This window comes from Nyctibius grandis, chromosome 1 (genome assembly GCF_013368605.1).
Source record: "Nyctibius grandis isolate bNycGra1 chromosome 1, bNycGra1.pri, whole genome shotgun sequence".
Classification (NCBI taxonomy): Eukaryota; Metazoa; Chordata; class Aves; order Nyctibiiformes; family Nyctibiidae; genus Nyctibius; species Nyctibius grandis.
The window spans coordinates 78,260,413-78,276,630 of NC_090658.1; the positions used below are offsets into that span (position 1 = coordinate 78,260,413).

At 44.3% G+C, this 16,218-nt stretch overlaps 2 protein-coding genes across 6 annotated transcripts in view; one reads left to right on the forward strand and one right to left on the reverse strand.

The window, feature by feature from the left end:
- The window catches only part of REV3L (REV3 like, DNA directed polymerase zeta catalytic subunit), a 135,231-nt gene extending 131,942 nt beyond the window's left edge, over positions 1-3,289 (forward strand). For all 5 annotated transcript variants that reach the window (XM_068409845.1, XM_068410022.1, XM_068410103.1 and 2 more), the window contains one exon: positions 2,175-3,289. In XM_068409845.1, the coding sequence (XP_068265946.1) occupies positions 2,175-2,315 (141 nt within the window). In that variant the 3' untranslated portion in view covers positions 2,316-3,289. The remainder of the gene's footprint in view (positions 1-2,174) is intronic.
- Positions 3,290-3,576: 287 nt separating this feature from the next.
- On the reverse strand, positions 3,577-14,696 carry MFSD4B (major facilitator superfamily domain containing 4B). The gene is made up of 4 exons (XM_068407921.1): positions 14,468-14,696; positions 14,171-14,339; positions 11,028-11,144; positions 3,577-8,746 (listed from the first exon to the last, which is right to left on the reverse strand). The coding sequence occupies exons 1-4, from the start codon at positions 14,672-14,674 to the stop codon at positions 7,503-7,505; spliced, it is 1,737 nt and encodes a 578-aa protein (XP_068264022.1). The 5' UTR covers positions 14,675-14,696; the 3' UTR covers positions 3,577-7,502.
- Positions 14,697-16,218: the final 1,522 nt, after the last annotated feature.

Consider the following 16,218-nt stretch of genomic DNA (forward strand, 5'->3'; position numbering starts at 1 on the left):
GGTAAAAGTATGAAAGATTCATCTTTTTTTGTATTAAAATAACTGATGATGTTCAGTAACAAAAACATTTGTCCCAGAAGATTTATTTATTTATATGTATAACTCAGACGTGTTTTAGCTTGGGGGTTTTCTTGTTACCTTTGCTCTCGGTAGGAATTTTCCAAGCTGTTTTTTTTCCCTTGAGCTAGAAGTCAGTTAAGAGGGTGGCTGACTGTGCTCACTAATATATTATAGCAAAGCACAATGCCTCCCCTTGCAGAGACTTACACATATCCTCACCTAATTTTTGTACTGGTGTATTTTATAATTAATAAATATTTTTGTTAAAATTGATTTTTAGCACTAGCACGTGAATCGCTTAAAAGACCTGTCTCAATTGCCAGGATATAAATGTTCCTATAGTCTGGGCACTGATTTGATAGGTTCCCATGGGGCTCCGTTGCTAGAAAACCATTATAATTCACTGTTCATAAATATTGCATTACTAAGGTGTGGACTCCTATTTCTTGCTGTATTTTGTAGTATTTGCTCTGATCTGCATTGTAAATGGCAGTAAAAGAAGGTGATGCATGTTCTGCCGTTTTCCCGTGGTACTCCGAACCTTTTACATGGCTTTTGTTCTGGAATAAATCAGAACTTGGCAGATTGGTCCAGCCCCACCGAAGGATCAGTGGGTTTGATCAGAACATTCTTTTGTCCCTGCAACATGGAACAGGTCGGCAAGGCCTGGGATCCCGTCCTAGTCAGCGTTTGACCACTCAGCCTCCCTGTAAGAGCATCTGTCTTATTTTAATATGAAGATGTACATATCCTTCACAGCTTACATTCTTGGCTCTCCTAGATTATAAACATGCCAGAGCCAGCAGAAAACTGATACAACGCTGAACGGTACATTATTTTAAAACGCACTTAAAAATTACATGCCATAGGTTAAGGCCATAGACTTCTCCCCTCTCTATACACAAACTGAACGTAGAAAGTGTCTCAAGTACCATTTAGTTTGGTCCCTTGCATTCAAACCAGCCACAGCCTCTTCTGAAAGAACGAGGGTAGACTTAATTCTGAGGTTCTTCTGGTGGTTACGAACCTGGAACAAACTGTTTAAATCCTGTTCCTTTTGGTCACGGTTGCAGGTCAGAGGACTGGCATCCTCTGATGGTGCCGCCTGTGGGACTTGGCCAGGAGGGGCTGCTCCTCTCCAGCTAGTGCCAGTTGGAGTTCCTGGGCTGCAGGGATTCAGTGCTGATACAGGTCTGGCTGAGAAGGCTGCTGGTGCCCAAATAATTTTAGCATGGAAAGAAGAACCCATTTTAAAAGCAAAGGGTATGATTGTGTCTTGTTGTTCAACCTATGCAAGCAGTAGGATAACATTTTGTAACATTTTGATGTTACAAAACACAAGTGTGGCTGGAATCAAATTTCTGAGTTTTTTGAAAAACTGTTGGGCATGGCAGATGCTGGAAAGGATTAAAAATAAAAGAGCAAAGCAGGGGACTTCAGTTTTCCTTTGGTAAAACTGTGCCTGCTCCTATTTTATGCCATCAGGTATCTCATGTTAAAAGTACTTTCAAGCAGCATTAATTACATTAATGAGTAGTTCCGTGAAGGAGGAGAGCAGTGGAACCTGCCTGCCTCTGTGTTTCTGTCTTGGGATTGATTAACTCTGACTTGGAAAGTAAAACTCTAATTGAAGCTTATCTTGAAACAGGAGTAGTTTAGTTATTAAGTAAGTCCCTTCTTGCGTAGACAGTAAGTGCCAAATAACAGTCTTGTCTTCTTTCGCTAGGAAACTTTTATACAGAGTCAGGTTACCATGAATATAACAGACTTTTAAATCCACTCAATTTCACTACCTTATTTTTCCAAGTACCACCACGTACAAGTAGAACTTAATTAGCAGGGCTGAAACCTGAGCTGTACATTGGTCTGTGCCCAGTTCCCAGCGGGTGACGCCTGCCGGCCAGGCTCCAGCAGCAAAATGAGCGGCCTGTCAGGGGCAGGAGAGAATGGAGCTGCTCTGGATGGATCCCTCTGTGCTGGGGAAAAGCTTGGTGCTGGTAGGGCTGTGCCTGGTCTGCCGATACACAGTTGAGACTTAGGAGTCCCAAGTGATTTGTGCCTTGGCTTGTGTTAACTTTAGAATAATCTGGTTTGCTGTTTTATATGTCATCTAGATATGCAAGAACTGTACAGGCTGCTTTGATCGACAGATCCAGTGTGTCTCCCTCAACTGTCCAGTACTCTTCAAGCTGTCCAGAGTAAGCAGAGAACTGTCAAAGGCACCGTATCTTCGCCAGCTACTCGACCAGTTTTAAATGATCTGTGTTACAGGATTCCAGGTGCTATTTTTTTTTTTTCCAGTGTTTACCACACTAAGACTATTGTGCATGGTGCTTTTTCGATTCTCATCTAGTCCAGGATTTCCATTTTAACTGTTGGGTTTATTATCTGAAGAATAATGAACGCTTATCCTAACTAAATTAAAAAAAAAAATACACTTGTTGATCTATGAATAGCTTTTTAAGATGTACAAATTTCTTCCTTCTTTCGTGTTTCTAACATACTGTTTTATAACGCTGATGTTGAAATAGCTCTGTGTAACATCTTGTAAATCCATTTCAAAGTAGAAGTCAAGTTTACTTCCTGGAGGAAGGAGCACTGAAAACCTCTTGAAACGATAAAACCATTAGTGTGTGTTCTCGAACTGTCGGTATCAAGACGTGTTACTTATATATTATCCATTCACTTTATAATTTTGTCTGCGAAATATTTTGTAAATACACTTTTTTACTTTTCAAACAACTGAGTAAAATAATGTGCAATGACTTTTATACAGATAATTTTAAAGTTGGTTGGTATATCTCCTCCTAAGTTTTGCTTGACTCCAAGTAGATTGTTATTTTGATCAGACTGTGCAAGCAGTAGTATCACGTGTAGCATTTTGAAACATTATTTTCTAAAAATTGCTGTCTTGCTTTAGCTATTAATGGGGCATTGTGAGGAACTGTGCAAAGACATTTTTGTTACAAACCTGTGGGACTGTTGCAATACTTTAAATATAAAATTTTATTCCATTTTTGCTTGTTTTGTATAGACATTTCTATTGCTTCTAAATATGCTTAAAATATTTTCTTTCCTTATGTACTGTACAGTTAAATCTTATTTGCCACCATCTTGACAAAATGTGTATTTAGAATATTTGTATAACTGTATAAAATGGAAAAGGAATTATGTGGTCAGTGCATTGTTTTCTAAACTGGAAATCATTTTGTTTTAGAAGTTAATAATGGAAACCATATTAAAGTTGAATAAAATGATATGGTAAAAGTTACATGTTTTTTTTATATTTACCCTCAACTGCAGCCACCTTTGGTTCCCTCATGTGGCACACAAAGGGCAATGTAAACAAGACTGCTCAAGGAAGAGGTAAGAATCCACAACTCCATTTCCAGCTTAACCTTTGGGATCTAAAACCTCGGTATCAATTCTTGGCGGCCTTCCCCAGACCAGAAGAGAAACCTTTCCAGTTTTCCATTAGTCAAAAGAGGAGAAAATTTAAAATTTACAAGTCCAGAGTAGCTTTGAAAAATAGAACAAAACTTTATTTACATCAAGGAACCTGAGTGCCTTCTCCAATTAAGAATTTATTACATTCAAGATACTAGTCAGTCTATGAAATTTCACATTATACCGTACAATGTAAACCCAACACCAAGCAGAATAAAAACTATTAAATATACAATAGAACATCCATGGATTGCGCTGCGCTTTTATGCAAAGAAGCTAGGAGAAAAAAAAAAAAAAACCATCAAGGCACAAAACTGCCTACGCTGACATGCCAGCACTGGTCATGTACAGAATCAAAGTGCAAATGCCAGGATGAACGTGCTTCCAGCATTTGGCAGTGCTTTGGGGATAAATATTAATAAATAAAAACATTGAATGACACTTAACTGCAAGGGGTTACCTTTAACACCGGCGTAAATGGGGAAATGCTCATCCTCAACCCATTCCTGGTTTTGTGGATAAAAATAGGATCCTTACTAGATTCAGATACCTCATCCATGGACCACAGCTCTTGTCCTCAACACAGAGGTGACCTTTCTAGCATAAGCAAGGCAATGGTAAAGTCATACAGTTTACTTCAAGTAATTTCAGCCCATAACATCTAAGTTTAAGTGTTTAAGCTTTCTGGAGGATCTGTAACTTAAAAGGCACTGTAAATAGATCTGCACTGTACATAGATCCTCACTTTAACTGTATATGCCAGGAAGCAGTTTACTTTGGAAGGAAATTTAAATGTGAAAAAACATTAACATTCATTGTCTAAGAACAAGCCTTAAGGAACACCAAAATCCAACAACTAGGACAGCTACAGCCTTGAACATCAAGGAGGTCTAGAACTGCTCTGAGCTGGACTCAGCATTGGAAATTTCCTCGATCTGTTTTAATCTTAAACTGTTTCAACATTTCGTTTTCATTAAAGGGCAGCCCCCGCTATCAAAAGCATGCTTTTAGGGGAAAAGGAGAACAGGGTCTGTAAGTATATTCCATTTCAAGTTTGAGGCCAGAATTGAGGCTCTAAGTGGTCGCCAAGATGACTCAAAATTTAGATGCCATCCAGACAGAGGCCTCCACCTATCAGTGAGATGGGATTCTGCACAGTACCACTCCAGATGATTAGCTGAGTTCCACTCTATCTTCCTGCTGCTGCTTTTTGGATCCTTTACTTTTGGCAAAAGGCTGCTCTTACCTTGGCACTCCAGGATTGTGCTCCACTCCTACTACACAGGCCGCCTGCTTTTTAGGGGGAAAATGGGGCTGAATTCAAGTGACTCACACAGGAATTAATAACAGCCAGTGAAAAAAAAAAAAAAAAAAAAATCTGTGTTTTGCACAGTATTTTTGCATTTGTTGGGAAGACATCAGCCGGAACCACAAGTAAGTGTGTATATATAAGCAGTAAGTAGATAAGGTTCAGAGAGGTTACTGCATATTTCCCCATGTGGCTTTAATTGCGTTTTTCTGGTTTTTTAGTACTTGATTATGCAAGATACATTAACTCTCCCTGAGAACAATCTGACTTACAGGACATTCCAATTTGGAATTTCATTCCAAAAATCACCATATGAATTGGGGATTATTTAAAAACCTTCCTGGTTGCCAGGTGCATTTCTTAAACCAGTTTTCTTCTGGCAACATGCTCTCACGTATGGGGAAACCTTTTCACCTCACTGTCATCGCTGTCACTTCAGGTAAAGCCTATGGATCGCAGTTACACCGGGGAGCTGCCACAGAGCCATTTCCGTATCTTTTGTTGTTTGTCCTGCACCCAAGCCGATTTCTGCCAAAGGAAACCTGGGACCTCCCCGGCGGGGCCCGGGCCCTCCTGCAAAAGCAGAGCAGAAGCAATTACCACGTCCCCCTCCACAGCCACCAGTGGGGTTTGTCCGGACCATCGGGTACCGCTCCCTACTTTCCGTGCACACACAGCAGTTGTTACTGCGGCGCGCAGGAGGGCAAAGGGGCAAAGGCAGCTGGAGACCCGCAGGCTTCATCTGCCCGCACGGACGCCGCTGCTGCTGCCTCTGCCACACCACGTCGGTTGTTCTCGTATGAACCGAACTAACCACACGCGGCTGTACGGGCTTACTTGTGTTGAGCAAATGCTGTCACATGTACCTAGAACGGGATTGGGCTTGATATTTAAAAGCATTTACCATTACTTTAAGCAAAGAAGAGAACCCTTGTGTAGCAAGTGAACCAAGGCCGTATGTTTAAGTAAGTGCAGGTTCATGCATTGCACTGGAAAAGATGCCACGGGAGTGCACGTACACATGCAAGAAAAAAAGGAATCAGGCAAAACCACAATGGCCTTAAAGTGCTGACGACAGAGGGAGAGGGAGGCCCTTCAACATGGCAAGATGCAAAAACGTTATACATTTTCACTACAAGTTGATTCCTGCTTCTTACTAACTTCTCAGAAGAAAGGAAAAAGCCACGGGGTTCCAAGTCGCACACTCAGAGGACAAGAGAGGGAACAAAGACAGACCTGAAAATACACTGAACAGCTCAGGGTCTGTGCTGTGTTACATCTAGAGCTCTTTTGTTAGTAAATTAAACTGCTTTGCAAGAAAACTACTAATAAAAGTGCAAAGTAAAGTTAAAAAAAAAAAAACCCCAAACGAGCACATTCTGATCATACAGCCTTAAAAAAAATACTTAGCCTACAAATTTGGAGAGTCAAGTAGACAAACTGCAAGACTACTGCTTCAGAGTCGGATTTTTGTCATTAGCTGCTGGTTTGTTTTTTTTTTTTTCTCTTACTGGGGAGGCTCCTGGCATGACAGGTCCTTCCCAGGTCTTCCAGCAATAAACCTCAAATACAAACCACTCCTGCTCCACTGAGAAACGTCTGCCTGTAAAGTCACCACCCCAGGCAACAAAACCCAAACGGGACCAAATGCAGCTGGGAAGGTGCCAGTGATCATGCAGTACAACCTGAAAGAATTACTGTCTCACCAGTAATTCCCTCTCGTTTTCAAATTTTCATTTTCAAATTTTCATTTTAACGCATCACGATGTTAAACACATCACATTGGTACAGGAGGCCAGAAAAGTTGTTACAAACTTAATTTAAACAACTGACTTTAAAATATCACAACCCTTAGTCAATACCATATATTAAGTGATCTGTTTATATATAATTTTTATAATCTTCTTCATAACTTTCTTGATTTTAGTGGTAGTGCAGTAATTAAAATCACAAGTACAATCACAAGTACTTCAGGCTATTCAGATTTGTCCCCCCCTGCTCAACTAGTAAATCGGAGTTAAGCATTACAGCAGATTATTATGACCCACTTTGTCCCCCTTCCCATACACTGCTGGTAAAGGACCCAAAGGCATGGTTCCACTCCTAAAAATTAATTTTTAATTTTTTCTCGTCTTTTAGTGACAGAACCAGGACATCACCTGGTTTGCCAGCAGACGAGCCGATATACAGCCGCTGGGCATCACCTGAAATTTGACTTGATTTCCTGGTTTACATCACACGCAAACTTGCAATGCAGTAGAAACATTCTTCTCTCACCAGATAAGCAAGCTCAGCATCACAGATGATAACAGATTTCTCTCCTCTCTCATGAGAACATTTTGTGACCAAGCACCTCAGAACTGCACCCTCCACCCACTCCCAAAAAACTGAGCCGTCTGAGGAGTCCCCTTCTTTCCTACTTAGTTCTTATTACAGCGTATATTAAATGCACACCTCACATTTTCAGTGTAGTCTACACGTTTTGTCACGTTACCCCATTCACGGCACGGTGGACTCTCCCACTCCGAGACACACCGCTGCAGACTGGAAGAGGAGAACGGGCCGGACAAACAGAAATGAATATGCCGAGCTCTGCGCCACTATGAAAGGATTCCTGAACCACCTTACAAGAGCAGCTACAGTTCCACTGCATCTCCCTTCAAAGACAACAAAGTCAGCTTTTCCTTTAGTCATTCTTCTCCCGGTCAACGTGCCCATTTTTTCTCCCAGGAGAGCCACCAGCAGCCACCAGAGAACCACACAATACATCGTCCAGATGGGGCTGGAGAGCGACTGTGGCTGGAGAGTCCTCTGGTATCTTACGGGAGGTCTCTATCACAGAGTTTCTCAGCGTGTCATTCATTTCTATTACCTCAAAGTCTGCTTCATTCCACTCCCCCCCATCCTCCTCATCCTCTTCATCCTCATTAAGCCCCGAGTTTGACAACAAAGCTTTCCGGTCCTCACTCTCACTCATCTCTTTCAAGTCGCTCTCACCGGGAGAGCTGGCCAATTTGTACATCAGAGGGAAGAGTAAAACAGTCATTGCAGAAGTCACCCAGGCAGTGTACATAACCACAGGAACGTGGTGAAACCTGCCTTGAAAATACCCCACGGCGGCAGGAATGCACATCTCGCCCAGCGCGGCGCCAATCACAAACAGAGAAGCCGATTTTCCTTGCACAACTGTGTACTGCTCTATCCAGGAAATGCCACTGGGAAAGATGGTGGCCATCGACGCTCCGTACACAGCGGTTCCAGCCCACAGCGAGGCTGGGTACTTGGCGAAGAAGGCCAGGCACGAAGAGGCGACAGCAGAGCCTATGATGCTCAGCAGGATCATGGTGCCAGGGTACAAGCAAGCAGCACAGCATATTGCCACTCCTCTGCAAGCGGCAAACGCCCCCCAGAAGACGGAATTCAAAGCAGCTGCTTCATTCTCCTTCATCTCAGCAAAGACCTTTGCATAGGTAAATATGTAAGAGCCGTAAGTGACCTCCGCTCCCACGTAGCAGAAGAAGAATACGAACAGGAGAATAATAAGGGCATAGTGGTATTTGGCAAATGTGTGTTTCTGCAGAGAAGCCTTTGATTTGTCTCGAGCTGAGCTGCCCTTTGAATACAAAATAAAAAAGAAGAAAGAAACCAACAGGAGGTAGGTTCCTATGACAACATAGGACCACAAAAAATCTGCACCGAGATGGCGTTTCAGTGCCGACAGAGCTGACGCAGCTGATGCTGTCGGCACAGACCTCGGGACAGACTGGTTTGTCTTTTCAGCTACTGGAAGGTCTTTCGATTCGGGGTCTCCCAAGGCCATTTTAGCCAGGATCGGAGCCACAAACGCACCGACAGCAAAACTGAAGTGTAAGGCCTGCATGTGTGGCCCAGCCTCTGCTCCCCAGGTGTTCAGCGCCAGTACGTTGCCACCTGCAGAATGGAGAACAGGAGATACGGTCATTTTAGTCTGAAACCAGATATTGGTTAAAAACCAAACCAAAACAAACCCCATAACCAACCTGTATTATTAATTAAATTTGCAATAATACCAGGTTTTGTAAATACAATGCACAAAACTGTAGTTAACTGAAATTCTGCCTGCAAGTACCTTCAACCCATGTGGTTACTTGAGCTTCAGGAGGGCAGTCACAGCTGTCAAAATGAAGAGACACGGAGTGGCTTAATCCAGCACCAAGGGCTGTCCTTAATTACCCTGCTTGACAATTTGCAACATTTTTCAGCATTTTTTCAAGAGAACAAATTTAACTGCTTCTCATTTCTCTACATTTTAAAAGCAACAAGGCACAACGCTAAGAATCAGAGGTCTCATTAAATGACAACCGAGGAAACATCAAGAATCGCTTACTTCTGCTGGGCTGGGACTACCCCACCTGCGTTCAAATGACTGGTGCGATTTCCAGAAGCAGAAAGGTTTACAATAATACCGCTGCAGAGACCAAACTACAACATCCTCAGATCAACAATAATGCTAGAAAATAACATCTCAGAGAGACGTTTTTAAGTAGTCCCTGAGAAGAATGCAGGAAAATAAGAACAGTAATCAAATTCCTGTGCCACAGTACAGCAACCCTTGTCATGTAGCACTAACACTCTTCCAAATTAATTCAGTTACACTCTACTGCCTTGTTCGGTTTCTCCTGCTGGGAAATCTCCCTGCCTCAAAGGTCTCACTTCCAAGCAGCACACCCACCCGCTGAAGACATTTTTACAATAAGCCGAGAGGATTTTCCCATATGAAGAATTTTTAAACCAAGTGCCCTGTATAATGATCCTACTGGAGGCAGCAAATACACCTCTGCACTCAGGTCATTTAGCACCACCTGGGCCATGCAAAGCCATCTTTTTCCCTACCGGATCCTCTATCACGCTCTCTTTAGCGTTAACAGAGCTCCCTCAAGCTCCACAGAACTGCGGCTGATGGTTCATGTGTGCGGCCATCACTCCTCTGTGTTCCCCACCAGCCAAGCCACCGAAACCAGGCCCTGGCTGGGATGCTTCCAGAGCTGTTTGGCCAGCTAGGCTCATTCATTAGCCAGCTCTTATGCAGAAATAAGCCTGCCCTGAAGCTGATCAACCGGATCCAGTAGTACCTTACTGGCTAGGAAGTAACCCCAGGCTCCCTCAGTAAGCCAGGAAAGCCAGCACACTGCTGGCACGTCACCAGAGAGGTGCCAGGTGAGTGGCCGCCTGTTGGGGCTTCACCACCACCTTCTACAGCAAAGCCAGAACTCTCCACCGCTGACCGATTTTTGGTTGTTTCCTGATCCCCATCTGCAAGTGTGCCAGCGCTACCCAGTCGTCTCCGAGTGTGCTCAGGTCTCCTGCCGTGGCCTCGCCTCCTGATCCAAACTGCCTGCTACAGCCAGCCATCACTACCTCGCTCTTTCTAAGCCAGGCCCAATGAACCGATTTCTGTGGAAGTTTCTTTTGCATACCTCTGGTGTAACTGACCTTTCCAACCGCACCTGTAGACATCTGCTCTGCAACTTCACCGGCAGATCTTCCTCCAATAAGAAGCCTCTACTAAGAAATTGGTTTTCAACAGGTTTCCAGCACAAGTGATTTTTCCAGGCCATTTGCAGTATCCACATGCCACAGACCTTCAGTTTGGGGTGCAGAATAAATCTGTATTCCAAAACACCTGAGCGAGGCTGGACAAGGGCAGCAAATATTCCTTAATTCAGGGAGATGGACGACATGGTGCTGTAGGTGAGCTCTGGCAGTAAATGTCTTCTGTGACTCCCCAAACACCACCTGGCCAGGTTTAGGTGGCCAACTCCCCAACACAGCAAGGTGAGAATCTCTCAAATACCAGAGCTTGCTCAGGACTAACTTCGTTCCAGCTGGCACTAACGAACCATAACCCGACTAGCTTCCTGTGTGAGTAGTTTAAAGAAAACACTGTTTAAAGAGCACGTGACACTTTCTTTACGCCTGTAATTGCCCACTGAAATGTGTATTGATCTTCTCCAGGAAGCAAGAGAGACACAGCTCCCCAAGCCCCTTAAGGAAGGCCTGTTACACAGACACAAACACTGGAAGTCTCAGGATCAGAATAATCCAAGAATCCCGGCCAGGTAAAACAGCTCCCCTCTTTTAATTCAAATGAAATATCAGCAACAGTTTTGGTGAGCCTGAAGTAAGTTTCCACACTTCAGTGAAGGAACTATCGGACCACATGGTCCCTTACCTGTGTCTAGAATTCCCATGGAAGCTCCAATGACTGACATCAAGACAGTTAACAGCAGGGATTTCTTACACCAGGGTATCCCATAAAGACCAACCGTTGTTCCAAACATGGATAACGCTGGAAAGGTTAAAAAAAACCCCAATACTACGGTTTCCATTAAAACATACAGCAAACCAAGAAATACAAATACATTCATCACTATTAAAGTTACAGATAATCCTCATAGGTGATGTAACCTAACTACCTCAACTCATGATTAGCAGAAGCAGCTAGAAAGTTCAACAGAATAATTTTTTACTTAGAAAAGTGATTTTCATCAGAATATAAACACTACATTAAAAACCTGCTTTGCTAAAGCTTTATTTGCAAAGGGAGTAGTAGCATCTGCTGCTAGAACACTAAGAAGTCTTCTACAAACTTTTGATTTAGAAATGCTAATTCAGTATCTTCTGCAAACTTCTAATCTAGAAATGTTACTTTACCACAAAAGAAGTAAAATGTGTTTTGGAACGGTATGAAGTTTTCCCTCTGAGAACTACAGAGCATCACATTTGGCTCCACTGTAAAAGCACCTAAATCACCAAACTCTTAAAATCCTATAAAGTGATTGCACCTTGGCCAACAAGCAACTGCCATATAAAAACGCTGACTTTCATTTATATTCTGTTCTCACATGAGGGATGTATTCCCAGGGATTTCTGGAGTTTTAAGAGACAGAACTACAAAATTTCTCATCATAAATTTAGCTGCTATTCATTAACTGTATTAGTTTTGCTATTATTAACTACACTTACAACATGCCATTTCAAAAAATATTTTTTAGCGGATGGAAATTATTTACAATTTGGGAGGAAGTTCAGCTGTTAAATTCTATGCTTATAATCACCTTCATAATAATTGTGATAACGTGCTTATAATCACCTTCAATAACCTGCAATTAATATCTTGAATATACAGCATTAGGATTTTAGAAAGCATGTGCTACTTCAGACTTCACTATTACTTTTCAAATCAATGCTTGAGCATAGGTGGGGCAGATACTTAAAAGATCAATGGGGATTGATGTAATTAAGAATTTAGGTTAATTCCAAACAAAACCGACAACAAACAAGGAAAAAATAAACATCCAGAACCCTAAAGCCGTAGCAAGATACTTGGAATACATGCCTCAAAACATTTTCAAAGGCTCACATGCTGAGCTGCATCGAGAAAAAGCTAAAGATGGAGTGTATTAAGTACAGCTTCTCAGATGCCCCACTCGGAGCTGAAAAGTAACTTCTCAGCAAGTTCTCAGTTGTCCATTTCAGCTCTTCACCTGAACATTGGTACTTAAAAACTTCCTTGACAAAGACAGATTATGTCTTCAATTTTTTCTCTGTACAGTAGCAGTTTCAGCAATTGCAAGAGTTTAAAGATAGGAGGTAAAACTATACGAGCCAAAATCTCTTACAGGCAGCCCTCAGACGGTAAAAATGAGAGAAGGTTCAGAAGACCAAACTGTGGTTTTGCCATAAGCACCACCAACTGGAAAGGATTAGGAAACATTTTCCAAGCATTGTCGACAAGACAGCTATCCTGTATGACACATCAGGAAAACAAGTAAATTCTAAACCATTTCAATTTAATACTTCCACAGGTGTATTAATTCCATGATGGAAGGTAAAGTCTCAAATTATCAGACACTGACAACTCTGACCTTATCTGATGTACAAGGAGGCTAAAGGAAACCTGCTTTACAGGTGTTCTGGAGGAGGAGAATAAAGAACAGGGAGGAGACCAAATAAAGACATCTAAGAACAAGAACAAATAAGAGGAACTGGTGGAGGTAGGTGAAGACAAGAGGAGGAGAAAAAAAAGAGAGAAGTGACAGACACACATTATATGACATGATTGCTCCTGATAGCAGGAGATACTATGCCTTAGTTCAAATGCTAGCAATGGGAAATTGACCTTCTCATATTCTCAGAACCGACCCCGTGATTACAACACAGTCCTCAGGGGAGGCACAGTTCTGTTTGAACCTCCCTGAGCAAAAGTATGGGAAGAAGAAGGGAGTGAGCCCCTGTATGTGCTTTAGTCCCTAACTTACAGCACGAAGGCACATACTGCCAGTACTGCACTTGAAAGTAAAAAAGATGGGGCTTCCACTATTTTAGGTGTGCTCTGAGAACCTCTACCTGAACAAGACACTAACATGACCATGAAAGGAGCGCCTCATTTCTGGATGCTAAGTGTGGTGGCTCTTAGCGACCTGACAGCCAAGCAGTCACGCTCTGCCAGGACGAGGCAGTCCTGTGCCTCTACTGGAGTTTTGCCTGTGTCCAGAAAACAGTTAAGATCATAAACTGTGGTTCCTACAGAGTTTAAATGTTTTCATAGCTAGGGAGCAACTGAGCCACAAGTTTCCACCATCACAGGTAGTGTTTAATGCTTTTCCACTTTAAATAAAGTTCTAATTTGATTAAGGCCCTCCAGTCAAAATCTCAGTACTTTTGTCCCGTACATGAAAACGAATGCTTCTGCTAAGCTTTAAGAAAGGGCAGAGTTTTACAGAGCTCTCCCCACAGAAGCGTACCTCTGCACGACTGCGGGAGATTTCCCCTGTGTGCAAATGAAAGCCACAAGTTTCCCGTTTTGTTTCTGCATTTCATTGAATGACATTATAGAAGCCTGTATGTTCCAAGAGGATCCATGCTAAGCATATTACTCAATGCAAAGCAAAAAAAAATCCAGCTGTACTTTTTTTTGTCCAGACCAAAGGCACCTTTTGGTCAGCTCACACGGGTTTGGTCAGTTCAAAAGCAGTTACCACCATTAACATGACCAGCGAGCCCAACCACTTGGAGATAACGCTGTGGAGCAGTAATGCCCAGATGCACACGGTGTCAGAAAACAAACAAAACCGAGTATCGCGACAGCGAACGACAGCCCAAGTGCGGCGGTTTACGGGGAGCAGCACCACGTGCCGCAGGCCCCCGATTCCCGCACCGCCACACGGCCGCAGAAACGCGACGCGTCCCCCCCGCAGGCTGCGCAAGCCGAAGCGAAGCCAAAGTTAGCCCGAAGAGTTTCTGAGGGAGCCATTTCCCTCAGGACGGGCCGCAGCGGTAGCGGCGGCGCAGGCGGCCCGGCCCGGCACTCACCGAGGAGGAGGTGGGCGTCCATGCAGTCGAAGAGCACCCCGCCGAGCACCGACCCGCCCAGGTAGCCCAGGGACCGGCCCACGAAGATGTAGTAGATGTCGCTGACGTTCCTGTGGACGTTGGCGGCCAGATTTTGGAAGGTGGGCCCCAGCACCGCGATGCTCATCCCCTGCAAGGCACGGGGCAACGGGGGAACCTCGCTTGCCGCCTTCCCCCGCCCACGGCCGGTGGCAGCCCCGGCGCACGTGCTGGGAGCCAGCCGCCCGCCCGCCCTGTTCCCCCCCTCCCCGCGCTCACCAGCCCCAGGAAGGCCGCGCACAGCGCCACGGAGATGCACCACCGCAGCGCGGCTCCCTCGCCGCCGCCACCGCACCGCCAGCCGCCACCGCCGACCACGGCCACCTCCGCGTGCGGCGCAGCGGGGAGGCGCGGCCCTGCCGCTGCTGCCGCCGCCTCCCCCGGAGAGGCGAACCGCACGTGCTTCTTCCGCCCGGCGCCGGCCATGGCTCCTCGCGCCGCGGCGCCGGCGCCGACTCCCGCTTGGGCCCGCGGGGGAGCGCGTGACCGCCGGCCCCGCCCCCTCGCATGGCGGCGCAGGGAGGGGAGGAACTAGAGTTCCCGGCGTGCACCGCGCCGCCGAGCGGGGGGTGTGGCTGCGGCTCGTGCGAGGCCCCGCCCACCGCCGTTACCGCGGGGACGGGCCCGTGCGGAAGATGGCGGGGGCGCGCGTCCGTCACCGCCAGCGTTACCTTTCTTTGAGGGTTTCCACCACTCGCCGCCTCCGGGCGGGTGTTTAAGAGTGGTGGGACGGGGGCACCGAAGAGCTGAGCTTGCCCCCTGTATTCGCCACAGGCTTATGCCATAGCGCTGTCGTTATACGGAGGAGCCAATTAATTAAAAGTGCCCTTATGAAACCAGAAACGGGGTTAGATGCAGACTACAAAACTACAATAACCAACTTTTTAAATAGATCTTTAAAAATCTAATTTTTTTGGATCCCCTTGGATAAGTATTTTTTTTAAATACTCCACCCATCTTACAGAAGCAAGAGCTGAGGAGCACAGACCCAAAGACGGCCTAAAGCTTTTTTAAGGGGGGAGGCGGCCCCTGGCTTTCCACAGGCAGCTTATCCCAACCCTCTCTTTGCATGCTTCTCTACAGCACTGCTGCAGTAGAGCGTGGTTTGTTTCTCTCTTGTTAAATGGATGGTATAAGCACAGTGAACACTGCAGATAAATTTTTTCAAAGTCATTTTTTATATTTTTTTTGACAGAATCTCCTTAAGAGTCAGCCAGTTTGCTCTCACTGCATTCCTGGCATCCACTGGGTCAGACACAGAGCAGCTGCTTCACCCTCCCCCCAATAACTCAAACTGTACTGGACATTTCAGACAAAAGGTCTTTGTCTTCTAGATTGCATGTGTCATGTCACACTTATAAAGCTTGCCAAGACACACAGAGTTGTGGTATCTCCTCTTAGCTCATATTAAAACACTTACCTAAATTTCTACTACTTGCCAAGAGCAGTTCAGAAGCTTTTCAAAACGTTTCATTATTGCTGTTCAGCACAGAGGTGCTATTCTCTATAAGAAAGGCTTTACCTTTTTAAGCCTCACAACTCAAAGATAATTCCAAGTTGTTTTTTTTGTGTTTTCAGAGTTGTTCAGAACAGAAATATATGCTAGAATATAACAGACATTGCATGTAGATTGCAGCAACCTAATCCTGTTTCTCCTGGTACTGGTCAGCCTGTTGCAGGTACAGCTCCAGTTCAGGATAACCTGAGGGAATAGATGATGTATGCATTTAAAAAAAAGCTAGCTATAACAAATAACCATGCAAATTAACATTTAAATCTGATTGTTCATAGCCACATTAATATCTTTGCAAGGAGCGCAAAGTCTTCCTCTCAGATACTGCAGCACACTGCTGAGCTTCTGTTCATAGGTTCATCAGTAGAGAGTATTCCAAATAAAATAATTTCAAGTATAAAACAACAGTATTTCTTTTCTGACAATTATATACAAGTCAAACAGCATTTCTAGATGT